The sequence below is a fragment of the Acomys russatus genome, chromosome 4 (assembly GCF_903995435.1).
Source record: "Acomys russatus chromosome 4, mAcoRus1.1, whole genome shotgun sequence".
NCBI classification, from domain to species: domain Eukaryota; kingdom Metazoa; phylum Chordata; class Mammalia; order Rodentia; family Muridae; genus Acomys; species Acomys russatus.
The window spans coordinates 27,450,224-27,470,926 of NC_067140.1; the positions used below are offsets into that span (position 1 = coordinate 27,450,224).

General features: G+C 53.7%; 1 protein-coding gene and 1 pseudogene across 1 annotated transcript; both read right to left on the reverse strand.

Moving 5' to 3' along the window:
• Window positions 1-724: 724 nt before the first annotated feature.
• On the reverse strand, window positions 725-16,063 carry Helz2 (helicase with zinc finger 2). Its single transcript, XM_051144007.1, has 20 exons — window positions 15,619-16,063; window positions 15,356-15,422; window positions 13,275-14,366; window positions 12,764-12,947; window positions 12,580-12,687; window positions 11,369-11,880; window positions 10,628-11,269; window positions 8,762-9,545; window positions 8,511-8,586; window positions 4,686-8,376; window positions 4,464-4,564; window positions 3,664-3,789; window positions 3,421-3,582; window positions 3,194-3,341; window positions 2,997-3,113; window positions 2,733-2,925; window positions 2,008-2,361; window positions 1,684-1,840; window positions 1,412-1,579; window positions 725-1,320 (listed from the first exon to the last, which is right to left on the reverse strand). The coding sequence occupies exons 3-20, from the start codon at window positions 14,279-14,281 to the stop codon at window positions 1,196-1,198; spliced, it is 8,655 nt and encodes a 2,884-aa protein (XP_050999964.1). The 5' UTR covers window positions 14,282-14,366; window positions 15,356-15,422; window positions 15,619-16,063; the 3' UTR covers window positions 725-1,195.
• Window positions 16,064-18,452: 2,389 nt separating this feature from the next.
• LOC127188547 (A-kinase-interacting protein 1-like) lies at window positions 18,453-19,091 on the reverse strand (annotated as a pseudogene).
• Between the last annotated feature and the right edge of the window lie 1,612 nt (window positions 19,092-20,703).

Consider the following 20,703-nt stretch of genomic DNA (forward strand, 5'->3'; position numbering starts at 1 on the left):
GAGCAGTTTTTATAATAAAATTATCTAGTTGCTTAAGGCATAACCTGAGAAAAGATACAAAAATTGGAATGTAGAAACTGAATTTGTAGAAAATACCAGATATTATTCTCATAGGAGATTCTGATACCAGGACTTAGGAGCCCCCAGCATTCCTGGTGTGTGGTTCACTTGTAGCATCTCTCACCTCAGGAGAAGGGAGTGACACTGAAGAAAGAGCTAGCTTCAGCTTTGGGACTGCCAGGAGGTGGGAGTACAGGAGGGGAGACAACAGGAGATATTTCACCTGGTTGTCCTAAAGCCCTGGACATCTCTACGGAAGCTTGGTGAAGAAGCTGTGGTATCTAACTCCCAGCTGCCAACTCACACTGCTACTTCTTTGCATCCCAGAAGGCGGGGCTGTTGTGGTCGGTCATTTGGCTTTAGCTCTGTGCCCCCCTCCCCCTGCACTAGCAGGCAGCCCTGTAGGGCACAAGGTGGTAAACAGTAGAAGATAAAAGGTCCCAGAAAAAGATGCTGGCTTTAGGTTACCAAGACTAGAAAATGGAGCCAGGCGTGGTGGCGCACGCCTTTAATCCCAGCACTCGGGAGGCAGAAGCAGGTGGATCGCTGTGAGTTCAAGGCCAGCCTGATCTACAAATCCAGTCTAGTATAGCCAAGGCTACATAGAGAGACCCTGTCTCGAAAAAACAAACAAACAAACAAAAAACAAAAAAAAAGACTAGAAAATGGGGCAGTAGAATACACAGTGCCCAGTGCAACCATAGCTTGATCTCAGTGTCAAAGTGCAGTATCAGAGGAGTCTCCTTCCGGTTTAGGCCCCCAGTAACAGGCAAAGGTATATCCTGGGGTCCTCTGTGGCCACTAAGAGGTGTTCCAGTCATCAAATGCCGAGGAAAAAAACAACACAGTTGGGAGCTCTTCCCCCTCCACTCAAGTCCAAGCACAAACAGGAAGGTCATCATTATTAAGCCTGCTTCCGGCACAGGAAGAGGCCACCACCCATAAGACTTGTCACCACTTCGAGACTGCAGCCAATATCAGGGCCTTTCCCAAGAAGATAGCAGAAGTGGTTGATTGATTTCAGCTGTGAGCGTGAGCTGTGGCAATCCACTGCATGCCCAGGCCCTTGCCAGAGAAGGATGAGGGACATTCCCTCAGCTGATGGCACATCGAGGCCTGGGCAGATGGGAGCTCTTCAGGAAGATAGAGCCGATTTTCTCTGGACCCGCACCTTCTCGGCAGGTACAAGGCTGTGCTGGGCCTCACAGAAGTCTAGGAGACGGTGCCAGAGCGGGCAGCAGCGTAGCAGTACGTGGTCCCCTGCAGGGAGAGTCAAGGTGGCTCTTAGTTCTACCCTGAGCATGCTTGGCACTGCCTCACCCCAGCCTTCCCCAGAAACACAAAACCTCACCAATGAGGCACAGCCCCTCCTGGGCCCGGGTGATGGCAACGTTTACTTGGTGGGGGTCCACAACAAAGCCTAAAAACTTCTTGAGCCAGCTCTTGGTTGGTCGCTGGTCCAAATCACTTCTGGGGCAGGTTCGGACTGTGCTGACTATTACATAGCGCCACTCGCTCCCTGGGAGGCAGACAGGGAAACGGTAGATGAATTGGCAGCTCTATGCCCACTGCACTCCCTGCTGACCCCACACACAAACATGACCTCCTTAGAGCCAGCCTCACCCTGGCTTTTGGTGACAGAAGTCACAGTGACTCCGGTGACCCCTCTTTGCCTGAGACCCTTGATGATTTCAGCAGCTTGTGCATTGTAGGGTGTAAGGATGGCAATATCTTTGGGATCCACTGTCCGGTCCAGGGTCAACTGCTTGGTGATGCGGACCTAAGAGAGCAGATTGAGCTGAAACCCAGTCCCTCTTCTGTCCTGTCCACAGGGGCCTCACTTGACCCCAGCATTCCTGCCCACTGAGGCTTTTCTTGGCCTTCACCCTCCTCCCAGAAGTCTTCCCTGACCCACCGGACACCAAGGGCAGTGGCTCTGACACTCACCACCTCTGCTACCTCCTCCGGGTTGGCCCTGGAGTTCTCATTGCCGTCCTCGGTGGACACCAGCAGCTTCTGCTCATGGCCCTGCACATAGCCAAAGATGACAGGGCAGATCTCCTTGCCAGCGTGACCGAGGATGCTGGGTGGACGCCTCAGGTTGGGACAGGTCTTCAGCTTTCTCCCATAGAACTCCATAGAGGGGAAGGAACAGATGTCCTTGTGCATACGGTACTGTGTGTCCAGCATGAGGGCATCCCTGTGGTACCTCTCAAAGAGAGACCGGTCCATCCCCAGGTTTCGCAGCTGTTCATTCTTGACCACAGGCCGCAGCTGCTTGTGGTCGCCAAGCAGAACCACCTGGAGGTACAGATAGATATGACCTTGACGCCCTTGGAGCCGAAGCATCCCAACATCTTGGCCATCTTCAACCAATTAGCACCCCAGCATAAGCTGCCCCCAGGAACCCAGGCAGGGACACTAGACCCCATAAACCTCACCTTCTTCTTCTTTTCCTTTTTTTTTTTTTTTTTAATTTAAGATTAATTTATTTATTATGCATACAACATTTTGCATGCATGTACACCTGACCACCAGAAGAGGGCACCAGATCTCATTATAGATGGCTGTGAGCCACCATATGGTTGCTGGGAATTGAACTCAGGACCTCTGGAAGAGCAGACAGTGCTCTTAACCTCTGAGCACGTCGTCTCTCCAGCCCCAAACCTCACCTTCTTAGCCTTTGAGAAGTACACCAAGGGAATAAGGGTCTCTGGCTCAGTGGCCATGCCTGCCTCGTCGATAAGGATCTGTTGGACATTCAGTGTTTTCAGGCTCCCTGAGGCTGCACAGGAGCATGTGCACAAGATGACCGAGTGCCGGATGAGCTCATATCTGCGTGCCTTCCCCAAGACTCTCCTGTACCTGTGTGAGGTACTTCATGTCATCCAGGGAACCTGCCAATGGGCAGCCCTGCCTCCGAGACCACCACTTACACGATGAGCTCCTCCCTTGAGAGTATTTTCCCCTCCCGAAGCTCGGCATCAAATTTTCTGATCTCTGCTGCATGTGGGTTGGGGGGCTGGCGGATCCGGTGGTGAAGGGTGATGCTCCTGGAAGGCAGAACCTTGGTGAAACCTTGCCCAGTGGAGGTCCCTTTGCCTCAATCCCTGCACAGACAAACGGGTCATACCTGAGGCTCTGATTTGGCCTTCCTTCTTGAAAGGGCTTACCAAATAGACTCCTGTTGCTCACCCCTGGCAGAGGGAACTCAGTGGCCTCTGCCTGCTCCCCGTATACACGCAGGGGCCTCAACTCTGACTTCCAACTGAGGAGCAGTCCTAGGGTAGGTGGAGATGTGAGAGACTGTACCTCAATGCCCATCGCCTTCTGGCAATCCCACACCTCATCCCTACTCACCTCCCAGGACGTCCACCGACTTGTTGGAGGGGCCACAATATAAGACACACGGGCCCCCAATCTGCTCCCCTTCACTATGGCTGCTGCCACTTGGCATCTGCCCCTGGTTTGACCTGTGGAACCAGTATACAATGTGGAGGCCCACAATGGTCTTCCCTGTGCCTGTGGACAGAGGACAGTGTGAGTTCCTGTGGTCACACCTACCTGCCCAGAGCAGCCCCTGGCTCTTGCAAATGAGCCCACCTGGCGGGCCCTGGATGACGGTGAACTGCTTCTCCAGAGCACTCCTGACCGCTCTGTTCTGGCTAGGGTTCAGCTTATGACGTCCGCCGGGGATGTTGTAGTTCTGCCGCTCCAAGAACATGTTGGTGGGTGCTAGGGTGGGGGTGGGGCATAGCCAAGAACATGTTGGTGGGTGCTGGGGGGGGTGGGGCATAGCCAAGAACATGTTGGTGGGTGCTGGGGGGGTGGGGCATAGCCAAGAACATGTTGGTGGGTGCTGGGGGGGTGGGGCATAGCCAAGAACATGTTGGTGGTGCTGGGGGGGTGGGGCATAGCCAAGAACATGTTGGTGGGTGCTGGGGGGGGTGGGGCATAGCCAAGAACATGTTGGTGGGTGCTGGGGGGGGTGGGGCATAGCCAAGAACATGTTGGTGGGTGCTGGGGGGGGTGGGGCATAGCCAAGAACATGTTGGTGGGTGCTGGGGGGGGTGGGGCATAGCCAAGAACATGTTGGTGGGTGCTGGGGGGTGGGGCATAGCCAAGAACATGTTGGTGGGTGCTGGGGGGGTGGGGCATAGCCAAGAACATGTTGGTGGGTGCTGGGGGGGGTGGGGCATAGCCAAGAACATGTTGGTGGGTGCTGGGGGGGGTGGGGCATAGCCAAGAACATGTTGGTGGGTGCTGGGGGGGGGTGGGGCATAGCAGAAGCTAAGGATCAAGGATCATTTAAGCACCATGAATCGGGGAGAGGTGGGGAAGCTAAGAGGCAGACTTACCCCTGCAGAAAGAACGCGGGTGAAACCGTCGTTGGCAGGGCTCAGGGATGGGCCTTTGATGGGGCTCAGGGATGGGCCGGCCCAAGGCAATGCTGATGACCAGTGGGGAAGCCTTTTCTAGCCTTCGTATGGCTTCTTCCTTGCGGCTGGGGGTGAGGAGGGACACCGGAAAGTGAATGGGATTTTCTTAGGGAGAGGGCCATGTCCTCCCAGGAAAGAGGAACCCAGGGACTTTCTCTCTGGGCTCAGGTGATAGATGCCACTCACAGGTCAGGAAGCTGCTTAGATAGCACTTCCACGGTGAACCGAGCACTAGGTCTCAGCACCTCTTCTGGAACCTTCTCCATGGCCATGTGGTGGATGAAGAAGTGTACCTGCTTGGGACCCTCCTCTCGATCATCCGTGTTCTCCTGGTCATAGTCAACAGCCAGTCCATTATCCCAGTCACCAGACAGCCCATGAGCCACCCAGGTGTAAGTATCAGGGTCCATGCTCAGGAAGGGGCCAAGGCGGCTAGGTCTAGGGAGTGAGCTAGCTAGGGGCAGAGGGAGGCCCTCCAGCCGAATGCAGAAGTAACAATAGCCAAAGTGGATGTTGATGCAGTTCTTCTGGAGAAAAGCGGCTTCCAGATGGAAAGAGCCCTGCAGTTGCCCGCGTGACGTGTCCCAAGAAATGTGCACGTTCTGCAGCATGATGGAGTCATTGTCTGTCACAGCGCTGGTGAGGGACTCCAGGGCACAGAGCGGCTCCCACACACCTGAGTACTCGCTTACTTGGCAGTACTGGTCCTGGAGAGCCTGGTGCACATGGCCTGAAAAGCAGTCGCCTGGCCGTTCCATGTGCTCCAGGCAGAGGCTGAAGCCAGGTGCCACAGTCCACAGCTGCACGGTTGGTGTCAGGAAGCCCCGCTGCAGGCTGGCACCAAGCTGCAGCTGCAGAGCATCTCCACAGCCCAGCTCACAGGTCACCTCTGTAAAGTGTCCACAGCGGCTCTTGCGTACCCATACTGGCTCCCTTCGGCCAGGAAGCTTCTTGTCTTGTTCCTGGATGAGGGCAGCTGCCTCAGGCCAGCGCTGCTCCCTCACCAGCGACAGCAGCCTCATCCACAGGGCTGCATCTATAGTCTGGGTGTATGGATCAAAATTCGTGCCCAGCGGTGGTAAAGGTGGTTTGGACACCTGCACTGAATAGATGCGGCGGCGCCATACAAGCCGCAGGCCTGTCTGGCTCGCTAGCTCCTGGGGGTGCTCAGCCAACTGCAGGGAGTGGTAGTGGATGGGGCAGGGGTCAGGCAGAGTCTCTCGGTTTACCGGGAAAAGCACCTTGAAGCAGCGGGCACCCATCTCAGCATCTACCACAAAGCCCAGCTGGCTCCGAGACTGGGCCCTCACCTGAATGGCCAGGTGCAGGCTGTAGGCCCGTCGTTGGTAGCTCTGGGCGCAAGCATGCTGGCGACTAAAGTCCTGGCAGAGACCATCAATGTCCCTGGTAGAATAGGTACAGCCCCTGTGGCCCAGAGCCAGCAGGATTAGCCGCTGCAGCACCACATCTAGATACCTACGGATGGGCGAGCTGGCCCACGTGTACCAATCCACCTGCAGTGAGTAGTGGCCAGCAGGTTGCTGGTCACCCCGGCTGGAGCGGCCAAAAACAGAGCGGCCTAGAGCCTTTCGGAAGTCCAGGCAAGCGGGAGCCAGCGAAGGGTGCATGTCCTCGGCAGCAATAAGGTCCACCATCTGGCTGTAGTCCTGAGTATCAGCTGCAAGCTGCACCTGTTTCCAGAGGGAAGTCAGGAGACACAGCTGCTTGCTGGGGGTGTAGTGGGTGGTCAAGTGGTGGCACAGGTGCAGTGACAGGGGCACCAGCTCTCTGTGCTTCTTGAAAACACTGTCAAGCTGGTGCCTACTGGGTGTGGGTTGCCATCTTAGTGGCGTGAGTGTCTGTGTGTGCTTACTGTCCACAAGAAATTCTGCCACACGGCTGTTAAACTGGATCATGTACTCTTGGACCATGATATGGGCTGTGCGGAAGCCCAGCACGCTGTCCTCGTCTGGAGGCTCATAGTAGCAGGTGTCTGGCAGGCGCTGACGACGCAGCATCCAGGAGAAGTAGCAGGCAGCCACGACACATGCCTCCACAGAGTCCAGGTGGGCTGGCAGCTCCAGGCCAGCCCCAGGGTGCCCCTTAATCAGTTCCTCGGCTTCCTCATAGGACAGCTGGCGGTCAGAGCGGATTATGGAGGGTGCGAATCGTAAACTCTTGATCTGCCCACTGCTTTTCTCCATGGTGAGGAAGAGAGAAATGGTGAGGCGATCTTGACCTGGCAGAAGGCTGAGGGCATCCTGGCACAAGCTGGCTGGCAGCATAAGTACTGGCTCCCTATTCGGGGCATAAAACACAGTGCCCTGCTGGCGGGCTTCTACGTCCAGTGCACCATCCTTGGGCACCACGCTGGCCACGTCAGCGATATGCACAGCCACCTCACACACCAGGCCTAGGTCCCGGACGCTAAGAGCATCATCAAGGTTGCAGGCACCTTGGGGGTCCACAGTGAAGGTCAAGATGTAGCGATAGTCCTCTCGGTGAACAGGGACCGTGTTTAGCTCTGAGTGGTATCTCTGCAAAGCCTTGGAAACAGAGGCTGGGTCTGGCCTGTGGGCCCTCAGGCCATGCTCTAGGTCAAGGATATGAAGGCCCTGCTCCCAGGTGACAGCCTTGGGCAGCACCTCCAGGACAATGCCCAGTGGGTAGTAGAAGCGTTCCCGCCAAAGAACAATACGGACCCAGAAAAGCCGAGTGCTCCGGTCCTCGGGCACGAGACTCTCAAGCCTCACAAGCTGTACCTGGCCTTGAACGAGGCGGTGGATGGGAACTTGCTGTGACTCCATCCCTGCCACAAAAATCTTGGTCACAGAGCCATTGATGGGAATCATGATGCGGGGGTCCCACTCGTCCATCCGACACACAAAGGCCAGTTCACTCCTCCTCCTCTTTAGCACACCCATCACACGACCCTGCAGGCTTCCTGGAATGCCCCTGTCATCAGCTGCTGGGCCCAGGACCTGTACTAGCACCTCATCCCCTGTGAAGGCCATCCCACAGTTCAGACGACCTCTGACCTGGATTGGGCTAGAGGCCGCATCATCCAGTGGAGTGGCCAATGCTCTCTCAAAAGTCTCGGGCAGGAAGCTGCAACGGCGGTATTGCTTGGGGTCTGAGCGCAGGAACTTCCGCAGCACAGCCGAGGGTAGGTTTGTGTACTGTCGGGCCTGCTGTGGTGATGCAGGCCAAACCATGGTGTCCAGAAGTCCATCCTCCCTGACAGTGACAGTCACTTGCCGGCTCTCGTCGAGAAGTTCCTTCAGGATGGCGTCGTCGGCATTGAGTGCCCAGTCAGAGGGCCAGAAGTCTGATTCGGAATCCTCCGGTTCCTCGGACGCCCCACCTTCCAGGGCGGGCACTTTTGCCGCTGCATGTCCAGTGGCTGAGTCTCCTCTTGCTGTGTCCCCTGCTGCCACTGCCTGCATCTGTACTGTGGCTGCTGCCCTTGCTCCAGTCTCTGTCTTCACTGTGACCGTGGTCCCTTCAGCTATGGGACTTTGCCGGTCCTGTGCCATAACTTTGTGCTCTGCACCTGGGTCCCCAGTCCTGAGTGTCAAAGAGGCCCAGTGCTGTCTCTGTGCCACACCCTGCTCGATCTGCCCCAGTGACAGGTCCTCAGGGAAGATGCTGTGATGCTCTATGCACTCACGGATGAAGCTTTTCCAGAGCTTTCTGCAGGCTCCAGAGGAACAGAGAGCCACAGCATCTCCCACAGCCACCAGCTGGGACTGGGCACGGGTCATGACTGTGTTCAGCACACGGGGGTCAGTGAAGAATTCTGATTTTGGTGCCCCGGGGCTAAGCAGACTATTGCAGTTGTGAACCGAGCTCAACACCACCACCCGGAACTCACGCCCTGAGGGAGACATGGGTCAGATGGCCAGGTAGGACCAGCAGACTGGCTGCCTCAGTCCCACCCTACATACTGGTGCCTGAGGAATGGGCTGGAAGCTGCCTTCCTGTCAGGCCAGCCTCGGGTCTGTCACCTACCTGGCAGGATCTCAAAGCTGCCCACAGACACCTCACCGAGGTTCTTCCTTCTTAGCTCTTGCCTCAACGCACTGACCTGTGGACAAGTCCAGGGTTCTAGGGGCCTGTCACCCAGTAAGGAGCAGGCCCTTCCGCCAATCCCTATGCACCCGCACCCTAGCATGGTCATATGGATCTGCCTGGAAAAGGAACAAAGCTGCCTTCTCAGGTAAAGAAAGTAAAGCTGTGGGAAATCAGAGGAGACAGCTCACCTGGGCACCATGAGAGACAGCACAGATGTGTCTCTGTTCCCGGGGTCCCCAGCAGTGAGGCCAGGTGTTGTAAATCTCCTGCACCTTCTCCACTACCTGGGTGACCTCAGCTGAGTTAAGCCAGGATGTCATGGACATGTCCTGCTCAGGGCTGCCTGCCACATGGCAGAACATGAGAGGGTAGTTTTGGGGGTGACCTGGGACTTTGCCGCTGGCCTGGATGGGGTTTCCCTTGGCTACATAGAAATGGTGGGAAACGAAGTTGATGATGGCTGCAGTTGAGCGGTAGTTCTCATGGAAGATGACGCGGCTCTGCTGAGCGATCTTGTGTACCTCCCGCTGGTAGTACAGGAAGAGGCGGTAGAGCAGCGTGTGCTCGGCTGCCTTGGTCCTGGGCACACTGAAGAGCCTCGGGGTGACCTGCATGTGGTCCCCCGCCAGCACTACACGGGTTAATGACAAGGCGTAGGCCAGTGGGATGAGGGCCTCGCATTCCAGCATTTGGGCTGCCTCATCAATGAAAATGTGGGAGAAGAAGCCAGCTGGCACCTGCAGCTCACGAGCCTGGGAAGTGGTGGTGACCACCAAACGGTGATGTACCAGCTCTGCTCCTGTGGGCGGGCGAAAGGCCTGGCGGTCCTCGGAGAGGCAGCAGTACTGCAGCGTGGTTGAATCAGTCTGTCTCGGAGGGCGATCTGTGTACATCACCCTGAGTGGAGCTGCCTCTGGGTGGCCACAGTTGACATAGCTGTGGAAGTACTCCCGGATATAGATGTCTGCAGCACTGTAGGAAGGGTGAGGCTTTAGGACTCAGGCTGTTGGCTGAAACGTGTGTCCAGCTTTGCCTGGATTCCAGGAACACTCATAAGGCAGACACAGAGGTCTTGCCCAGGGACTCAAATTTCCTCAAAGGGGACAAAAAAAAAAAAAAAAAAAAAAAAAGACGCAGGGAAGGTCAGAAGAACATAAGTGGGCAAGACCAGGACCGCCTGCGTGGTGGGCATAGCTTAGAGAAGGATGGTCTCTGAGTTCAGGCCAAGAGGAGAGAGAGCTGTGGCCTGAGACCACCCATGGGGGATGGGGGCTGTCACTGATCCTGAATACAGCTCCTGGGTGCTGCAAGCTGCCTGACCCTTAGGAGCAGAGCCTGAGAGCTCAGAGGCCAAGGAAGTGCTGCCTAGGATCTTCCAGGCGAGCGGTAGCCTTGCCACTTGGATCTCCAGGTCAGCCTAGAAATTGGCTCAGGCTCACAGCCATGGTCCTGGGCTCTGGGCCAAAGGAGAACTAACTCTGTGCCTGTAGCAATCTGTAGTAAAATAAAATTAAAAAAAAAAAAAAAAAAAAAAAAAAAAAAAAAAACCACACACATTAGTCAAAGAGAAACTTCTTTGTTGAATAGCCTATTTCCAGTTTAAAAAAAAAAAAAACCAGGCAGTTGTGGCACACGCCTTTACTCCTAGTCCTTAGGAAGCAGAGGCAGGTGGATCTCTGTGCATTTGAGGCCAGCCTGGTCTACAGAGAGATTTCAGGACAGCCAGGGCTACGCATAGAGAAACCCGATCTTGAAAAACAAACAAAAAAACAAATAAACAAAATTTTCAGAGAAAAATAATAATAAAGAGCCCTTCCCAGGAAACATGGGGTTAGGCCAAAACACATCACCACTACAACCCCATCCTCGGTCCAGGGGTTTGTGGAAAGGCACCATATCTCCTGACCCATACAATACATCTACTTATCCAGGGCACCTCAGGTACATTTGAAAAATGCAAGCTGCCACCAGCAGCATCTTCCTAAGAATCCGAGAGCTGGATGCCCTGGGAGGCAGGGTGGTAGTGAGCAACCTGGAAGCAGCTCTGGGCTCACCTGTTGGTGTGTGTGCAGATAAGCACCTTTGTGTGGGGCTGCTGGACAACCTCAAGGGCGGCCATGGCCAGCGTGTAGGTCTTGCCAGTGCCAAAGGGCCCATAGATGAGCAGTGGTGGAATGGGCTTTGTGCCCTCATCTCTTCTGCCTGCAATGAGCCCCACAGCCAACTTCTGTTTGTGGTTGCCACGAAATGAGGGTGGGGTGGGCCACGGGTGGGGCAGGGAGCAGGTGGGTAGGTCAGGCACCACCAGCCGCTCCTCAGGCAGTGCATCCACTGCCTGATGCCAGAACCGGAAGGTCAGGGGGTCAATCTGGAACTGCACCTCCAAGACGGGCCTGTCTTGTGGCTGCAGCCCCAAAGCCACACAGCATCGTGCCGGTAACAGCAGCCACAGTGCATGCTCTGAGCTGGCCAGCGTCTCCAGCCGCACTTGGTATACTGTATTGTCGGGCGCAGGCGCAGGAGCCACAAGGGCTGTGCTGACTGCTCGGCTCAGCAGGAAGCCCTGGTCAGTGTCTGGCAACAGAGAGGAGGGGAAGGGAACCTCGGCATAGAGGGCTCCTGGTGGTGCGAAGAGCATGCCAAGGGCTGGTGTCTGCAGGGCCGTCTTCAGGGAGACCTGGCCCTTCGTGGCCAGCCTGGTAGAAAGTTATAGGTCAGCTTTCTATGCCATAGTCAAAGGCCCATCTCTGAGTCCAGACTTTGGCCACTCCCGCTAGCCCATGGCCCCCACTTACTTGGCTACTAGCTGCTGCTGAGCTGCTTCTTCCTCATAGAGAAATCTGTGCATTCTCTGCCGGTAGTTCCACCGAGAGATGGGGCCCCAGACCTGACCACTGACTTGCAGAGCCAGGGATGGTGACTTGTACTTGGCCATCAGGGCTTCCTGCTCGGGTGTCCAGTCTACCTCGCGTACCACATGGCGGTTGCCTGTGTGCCAGCATTCCAGCTCCTGGGGGTGGCTGGGTGCTGGCTTCCCACTGAGCCCTAGGCTGCGTGCCTGGCCTAGCTGCAGTTTCAGTTTCTGGAGCAGCACTGGCCTGCGACCAAAGTCAAAGACCACCCACTGCTCAAAGCTGCCAAAGGAGGCAGCTTGCACATGGACCCCTACCTGGAATTGGGCTGGGGAGCTGGGCACACAGAAGTGCTTCCCCTGTGCATACAGCTGGTCTGGTGGGAGATTGTGGGCCACCAGTGAGAAGGCTGCTCCAGGCTCTTGCTTGAGTAAGGCCACGTGTAGCAAGGGGTCCTGGAGAAGGAGACAGGCCATGGAGTGTGAAACAGGCCCACGGTGACTCCATCAACCCTGACCCTTCCCACCGTCCTGAGAAAGGCAGCTTCTTGCCACTTTCTGAGTGTGGGACCCTCAGATTGATACGTCTGCTCTGGTTTTCACCCCTGCTCACGGACCTTGCCTAAAGCCCAGCAGACGGGGGAAGAAAAATAAAGATGAGCAGTTTGGATTTTCAGGGGCTTGTAATTATATGTCACGTTCACTGGACAGGTGGCAGACACTGGCACATTTGGGTTGTGTGTGTGGTTTTTTAAAAAAATATTTATTTATTTTTATGTATATGAGTGCTGTGTCTGCATGGACAGCTGCATGCCAGAAAAGGGCACCAGATCCCATTATAGATGGTATTGAGCCACCAGGTGGTTGCTGGGAATTGAACTCAGGACCTCTGGAAGAGCAGATAGTGCTCTTAACCTCTGAACCACCTCTCTGGCCCCACACCATGAGAGCATCATTGTCACCTATCATTGCAGAGGAACCTGAGACAGGGAGACCATGAGGTTTGTCCTAGGTCACATGGATACAGAAGTGGAGCCACTGGCCAACACCAGCTCCAAATCACATGCTTTCTATATGCTTAACACCCTGGGAAACCCTCCACCCAAGGCTTGGGTACCCAAAAGATCCGAGACCTCAGGACTATTGAACCTTCACCTCAGAGTGGATGGTGAACATCCAGTTGTGCTGGGTCTTCTTCTCCTGGGCCCGATGCACCAGCGGCTGGTGGCAAGTGACAGATACTCCATCGATAGCCTCAGCCATCTGCATAGAGAAGCCCAGCTTTCAGCACGGCAGCCCTGGCCGACCCACCCTCACCCACTCACAGTCCCCCACTTACCACCAACACCTCTCTGCTGCTGCGCTGGTACTCGGCTAGCAGCCGTGCCTGGTAAGATACCAGCCCATCCTGCCAGGCCGCCTGTTCTCGTAGCTCCATGCCCTGTGCCCGGTGAACCCACTCCTGCAACTCCTGTTCTGAGTGTGCCTTGATGCAAATGTCTCCATACTCACAGAGCTCAGGCCTGGAGAGATAAAGAGGTCAGCAGGACCCCCATGGAGGTACGGCCTCAGGACCTAACCGTCTCAGCCCAACTCTGGCCTGTATGGGGAGCAGGAATGGATTCTACGCCAGGCAGGTATAGGATTTTGGTTTGCTCTATACCCTGAATACCCAGGACAGGGCTGGAACAAGGAACCTTCTCCAGAGGCCATTGCAACACTAGCCTGACATACAGAGGGCACAACAAATGCTAAGGCAGCTCTCAGGCCTGGTGGGCCTCACAATCCCTGGTGCTGACCTGGGGTGGAGGTTCTCTTCCTACCCTGGGCTTCCACACAGCTCTCCTTACCTAGGGCAGAGCTCAAACTTGGAGAGCCCCATTGGTGGGGCACGGTGCTTCCAGGGCACAGCTTGGTCAAAAGCCACCATCTGTGCATGCTCCAGGGAGGAGCAGTGGTTCTCAAACGCCTCTTGAGAACTACAGGTGACCAGGCAGGCATAGCAGTACAGCTGGACCACAGGAGGCTGATCACGGCTGGCTTTGCATGCGTCCTCTCCAAGGAAAGGAGGACATATGAGCAGATCTGCTCTCTGAAGCCCATCCAACTGCTCAGCCTTCCACACAGCCATCTCCACAGCACTATGTGCGTACTCACAGCGTGAGGCCCCATGGCGGCACGGTGTCCCACGGCCCACAAACATGCAATAGTTTAAAGGGCGGTTTCTTCTTGGCTGTGGCCGCACCTCCACAAACTGTCGCTTTCGGCCCTCATCTATAACGTGGATGAGGACTGTGGAGCAGATTTGGTGCTTAGGGCAACGACCCCTAGGATCTACGGGACGGAGGCACGGGGGACGGCCCTTGAAGCAGAAGGCACAAAGCAGTTGGAAGTGGCCACCAAACTCTGCTCTGATGGTGTCAGCTGGGGTTGGCGGCTGATCTGGGACTCTGGTGCCCTGCACAGCGGCTTTCAGTGTCAGCCGAGAAACGTTGTACTTGCGTTCAAATGTCCAGACCAGTGCTTCCTCAGAGCTTCTGGCAAAGGTGCATCTGTTCTTGTGGTGCCTACAGCCGGACCCTGGGCTATAGTAGTAGCAGACTTCATAGCGCATAGGCCTTGGGAAGCTGGGCCGGCGGCCTACCTTGCGCCAGATCTTGCCCTTGGCGGCTTCCTTGTAGCGGACCAGCAAGATTTCTCTGGGGCAGTTGTGCTCCACTTCAAGCAGAAGGTAGGTGCTCTCATTGAGGCACTGAGTACAGCGAGAGCAGCCCAGGTGAAGGTCTACCTGGGCATAGAGTCCAGCCAAGGGTGGACCTTGGATGGCTGATGTGCTGGCAGACCCCAAGGATGCCATCCCTGATGAAGCCCAAGTTCTTCAGGGTTGTGGGCAAGGCTTCTGGGCGGCTGGTCTACTGAAACTGTTAGCCCCCGGAGAAATGCTAGAGCAAGAGAGGCAAGTCAGCCCAGGGTCAGGAAGGGCCTACATAGCCTGTGCCAGGTGCAGGACAGAGACCTCTGCCCAGCTTTGGCTTGTTCCACCTGAACTCCAACTCAACCTTTCATCCCGAAAGATCTCTAAGTCCTGCCCAGGAGGAACCCAAGTGGCAGCCAATAGAAAGAAGGGAGTTGGAAAGCCACAGAATTCTCCATCTTTTGGGGCTCCTTTACCCCTCATTTCATGTCTCCTGGCGATCTAAAGAGAGTACCCCCTTTCTTAAGAGCTGCTAGTTGGCTCCGGGGACTACTGTAGTCCACTTGGACTTGGCAACAGGAGCCTCAGGAGGGGAGGGCACAGCCTTGCTGGAGCCCTACTCTACCCAAGTTGGACAATCCTCATCAGAACTCCCACAGTGATGCCGGGAGAAGAGGTAATGCCCAGAGCTAGTACCACCCAGCAGGGATGGGAGAGTCCCTGCAAACACCTAGGTCAGATCTAAGGGGGCTCTTCTCTCTCTCTCTCTCTCTCTCTCTCTCTCTCTCCCTCCCTCCTCTCCTCTCTCCTCCTCCCTCGCCCTCTCTCTCTCTCTCTCTCCTCTCTCTCTCTCTCTCTCTCTCTCTCTCTCTCTCTCTCTCTCTCTCCCTTTCTCTCCGTTTCTCTCTCTCTCTCTCTTGAGGAGAGAGAGGCTTTTTACACACTCCAGGCACACACTCCAGGCGCAAACTCTACTACTGACCTATACCCTAGCACTCTAAAGAGAACTTCAAGGGAAAAGTTGAGGTAAAAGGAAGGAATGCGCAACAGGTAAAGCCTGTAGTCCCCATCGCACTCCTGTGGAGAGCTGGAACCCCATCCCTGGCAGCTAGAGGAGCCGGAGGAGGGGATCATGGGGTTGTCCGCTGCTAGAGTCTGCCCATTTGCAGGCACGGGGGTGGTCCTCACACCTCTGTAGGTGGCCCCTCCAGCTCCCAGCCACCACCCTATGCTTACCCAGTGCACCAGCATCGACTTAGAGCAGCGATCACTTTCGATTCTGCCCCTGGGGCGACTCAGACCTCTGACGACAGAGCACGGAAATTACCTCACCGCCCCCCCTGCCCCCCCCCCGCCCCGCCCTCAAGTGATAGCCTCCCTCCCAGACCTGGCGGAGTTCTCTGGCCAGATTTCCCCCGACTCTCCATCCCCCATAGTCCCCTTGAGGTCAACACTGCAGGATTTGACCTGATCCTTTCCCTGTCCCTCCCCCTACTCACACTTGGATGTCTGTAGCCTCTTAGGTGGAGGACGGTGAGATGAGGCTCTGGGGAGATGGCTTTAGGGCCAAAAAATGCCCCCATTGGGAGTGGGAGGGCCCTAACCCTGACAAATTTACTCTGGTGCTATAGCCAAGGGCTATGGTCCTTGGGAGCAGGGCAACTAGACAAAGAACTGAGAACTCTCTGCTGGGGCAGGACCTGTTCCTAAAAGGCACTAGGCTTCTTCCTAGAAGCTCTAATAATTACAGTCAGCCCCTTAAGATACACAGAGATGTTGGGAGTGTGCCAGAACCCAGAGAGTTAGAAAACTTCTGGCCCCAAGCCAAAAAACAGGAAGCGCTGGGGGCATCCCGCATTCTCATCTGTGTTGCCTGACCTCCGGAGCTCGATGGGGAAGTGCTGTCACAGGTCTCAGGGCGCTTCGGTCTCTCTGAAGGCTGAGTAGCCCACTGAGCTAGGATTCTGCCGCCCAGATCCTGGCTGCACAGGCTACAAAGGACAGGCATGTGAACTCAGCAGAAATGACCAAATAACAGAAAAGACTCCACTTCCTCCTGGTAGTATGGGTCATTCGCAATAGGGATGGAAGGCGTGAATACTGGATAATAGCTCCTCCTCCGTGAGGGGTGGGGCTTGTGGGGGGTGGGGAGCTGAGGCTGCTGGTCAACCTCAGCTAGCAGGAACTCAACTCTTACTATTCCCAGCTGGAAAGTCATGAAGAGCACAGATGTGTTGGAAATGAGTTTGGGGCCAGGCGTGTTGGTACATCTTTTTAAATAGACAGAGGCCAGCCTGGCCAGCCTGGTCTACAAAGTGAGTTCCAGGACAGCTAGGACTACACAGAGAAACCCTGTCTCAAGAAGAAAAGACACAGAGAGAGAGAGAGAGAGAGAGAGAGAGAGAGAGAGAGAGAGAGAGAGAGAGAGAGAGAGGGAGGGAGGGAGGGAAACCCTGTCTCAAGAAGAAAAGACACACACAGAGAGAGAGAGAGAGAGAGAGAGAGAGAGAGAGGGAGGGAGGGGTGGGCAGTGGTTTAGGGTCACAAAGGAAGAGACCACCACTCCAACAGAAGATGTCTAGACAGGTAAAACTTTACTCTTGATCAAGAAGGTGTGTTCAGAAGAGGAAACACACAGATATTTGGTTTTTATTCTAATTCAGACACTGACTGTGTCTTTTTTCCTTTGGCTGATTTGAAAAGAATTGGTGCACAGAAAACGATGGGCCATGGGGAACTGTTGCTGCTCCAGGTCATCAAATCCCTGGGATGCAGCTGGAGGCCTTTGTGTAAACAAACTATGTGGGGGAATTAAAACATTTACAAGACAGTCTTACCCATGGTAGGGAGGGTAAATTTTTTAAAAACTCCTTGCATAGTATTTGGTAGAAAAGGTTCATATTTAATATTTCTTACAGATGGGTTAGGGTCTATAAATTGATCAGAACTTGCCTGCAGCAGTGTAATATGTGGCACAAAGCAGTACCCACACTCTGGAAAAGATGGCTTGCTCTCAGCTCACTTGTTATCAGCTAGTTAGCACTCTGAAGCAGAAACGACAGAATGGGACTGGTCTCTACCAACACCTGATAGCAGATGGTTCAAAGATTTAAACAAACAAAATCACAACCACCTCAGGTAGAATATGTTCACAGTTACCAACCTTAGCCTGGAGTGAGATAAGAGTCAGCACTCACCCCTACCCTAGCAAACATGTTGGAGCTGGCTCCTCCCAGCATAGGTCCAGAGACTCAGGAAATGGTGGGAAAGGCCACAGAGGTCACCATGGAATTCTTTTCCTTTTCAGAGAACCAGTTGTTAAACATCTACCAGCACGCTATCACTAAATTCATCACACAAAACTAAAACAATTTTGTATAGGAAAAAAACCCTCACCATCAATAAAACAAAAAGAAGACAAACAAAAAGAAAAATTGTAAATGTTATCACAGGTAAAAGTCTAATTCCTTTAACTATAACTATTATAAGTTCCGAAATATTCACGATCTATGAGAAAAACAGGAAGAATATAAGAACCAATATTTTTTTATTCAAACAAAACAGGAAATACAAGTTGCTCCAAATGTAGAGAAAATATTCACCTTTTGTATAAGGAAAACACAAACCAGAGCCTCCTAATCGAGTCTCCATTCTGGATCAGCAAGACCACACTAAGCCCAGTCCAACTGGTCCCAGAAAGACAACTAAGTAGCTGCATCTAGAGTGACAGGAGCACCACACCAAGAAAGAAACAGAAGCAAACAGTGGTCGCTGGCTTACTCGTGGAAGCCTTCCTTCCAATCACACTGATCCAGGTCCCCAGACCCAACACTACAGTGGACACATCATCTCAATGGTGTGACGCCTCTCTCATGAACCGAATACTGGGAAGCCATAGAAAAGGGGACATTTGAACTGGGCGTGGTGGTGCACGCCTTTAATCCCAACACTCGGGAGGCGGAGGCAGGTGAATTGCTGTGAGTTCAAGGCCAGTCTGGTCTACAAAGTGAGTCCAGGACAGCCAAGGCTACACAGAGAAACCCAGACTCGAAAAAAGAAAACAAAAACAATAACATTTCTCCCCTCAAATCTCTCCCTTTATTATCACAATTAATACTTATTTGGAAAGCCAGTAATAGAAGCTGTTCAGGCAGCACCGTTACATTATTATTTTTTTTTTTTCAGGCACACAAGGATGGGAACTTCTACAATTTCAAGTTAAAATGAACTTGAAAGAGATAGACTCCAGTTCATTAAAACTAGGATCAATGTATCATTATTAAGACATTATAAGGTGGTTTTATTCTTCTTGCTACTTAAAAAATAGTCAACATCACATGGGGAAGACCAAGTCCACACTTTGCCCCAAGTCAACTGCAACCAACGTGAGTCTTCTTGGTTAAGGTGTTTGAGCCCATGGTGACAGAATAGGTCCCTGGGTACACTTCTATGTACAGGTCCTTAGAGATGTTCTCAGGAGGCCAGGATGCCTCTTGAGAACGCTCTGATGTTTGGTAGATGCTTCCTGGACCAAGAGATGTCTCTCCTCTGCAATTTCTTTGTTCCTGTTCGTAGCCTGAGTCTGAGTACGCGTGTAAGTTTAGAGGCTTCCTTCTGTGATAACGGTAGACATGGGTCGCCCCTCCTTCCTCTGGCGTAGATGAGTAGTATTTCCCACACTGACTTGAAGTATAGTCCATGAATTCAGCCATTGTTCTGAAGGAAGCAGTAAGGGTTGGGCGCTTCTCTTCTCTCTCCTCTAGGAGGCGCTGGGGATCCGGGCCACACCATCGTTCCTGGTAAGGATCCTGGGGGTAAAGGACCCCCACGCTGCCTCTGGATCGCTCTGGAGATTGCTAGTCCACTGCCCTCCTCTTGGCACGCTCCAGCACTTCCCGCCCCAGCCGAGCCGAACGCTGCAGAGAGCGCCGGTCCACCCCGTTCAGCGCCGCCGCCGCCAGACAGTACTCCAAGTCTTAAGTTCCGCCTCCTGGGCCCAGGGTACCACCGCTCACCAGCACCCCCACCCCCGCTTCTCCCCATTTTAATACAGAAGAAAAAGTGCTCAGCAATGCATTCCTTTTTTTTTTTTTAAAGACTTATTACTTATTTATTATCATGTATACAGTGCTCTGCCTGCATGTACACCTGCAGGCCAGAAGAAGGCATCAGATCACATTATATAGATGGTATTTGAGCCACCTTGTGGTTGCTGGGAATTGAACTCAGGACCTCTGGAGGAGCAGTCCGTGCCCTTAACCTGTGAGCCATCTCTCCAGCCCTTTTTTTTTTTTTTTTTTTTTTTTTCTGTTTGTTTGTTTTTTGTTTTTTGTTTTTGAAACAGAGTTTCTCTGTGTAGCCTTGACTGTACTGGACTCACTTTGTAGACCAGGCTGGCCTCAAACTCACAATGATCCGCCTGCCTCTGCCTCCCGAGTGCTGGGATTAAAGGCGTGCATCACCACCGCCTGGTCAATGCATTCTTACTATAAATACACACACACACACACACACACACACACACACACACACACTTCACAGAAGTAAATTATAGCTGGTGTTTGAGTTTGGAGAAAGGTCTTCAGAAAGCCACCAGTGACGGCTTGGATGCCACTTAAACATGGTAGTCAGAGTGTGCGCCACTAGAGGAAGATAGACAGATGTCACAAGCCCGTGATGAGGTATGGGGAGGACACAACCGCCTGTTTCATGCCAAAGACTGAGCTCATCCCCACCACAAGGACCCTACATAGACTCCTGAGAGATATTCACGTCAGAGAAGCCCCCAGGTGCCAGGCCAGATTAAAGAGGCCAAAAGGCCCAAGAATGGGTGTGATTGAAATCTAGAATTGGGCTACAGAAAAAATGCACATACAAAATTACTAGATCATTAATCTAACAAGTTATAAATGCATATATATATACGCACATATATATGCTAATACTATGCCTTACTTTCCTATTGCTGTAATCAAACACTATGACCAAAGCAACTTTTTGAGTTTTGTTTTATTTTGTTTTGTTTTTTTGAGACAGGGTTTCTCTACGTAGCCCTGGCTGTCCTGGACTCTAGATCAGGCTGGCCTCGAATTTACAGCAATCTGCTTGCCTCTGACTCCCTGAGTGCTGGGATTAAAGGCATGCACCACCATGCCCAGCTGCAAAGCAACTTATAAAAGAGTAATTTAGCTTACAGACTCAGAGGGTTAGAGTTCATGATGCTGGAGTGAAGGGACAGGAGGTGTGGCCTCACTGGAGGAGGTGTGGCCTCACTGGAGGGGATGTGGCCTCACTGGAGGAGGTGTGGCCTCACTGGAGGAGGTGTGGCCTCACTGGAGGAGGTGTGGCCTCACTGGAGGGGATGTGGTCTCATTGGAGGAGGTGTGACCTCATTGGAGGAAGTGTGGCCTCACTGGAGGGGATGTGGCCTCACTGGAGGAGGTGTGGCCTCAATGAAGGAGGTGTGGCCTCACTGGAGGGGATGTGGCCTCATTGGAGGAGGTGTGGCCTCATTGGAGGAAGTGTGGCCTCACTGGAGGGGATGTGGCCTCACTGGAGGAGGTGTGGCCTCAATGAAGGAGGTG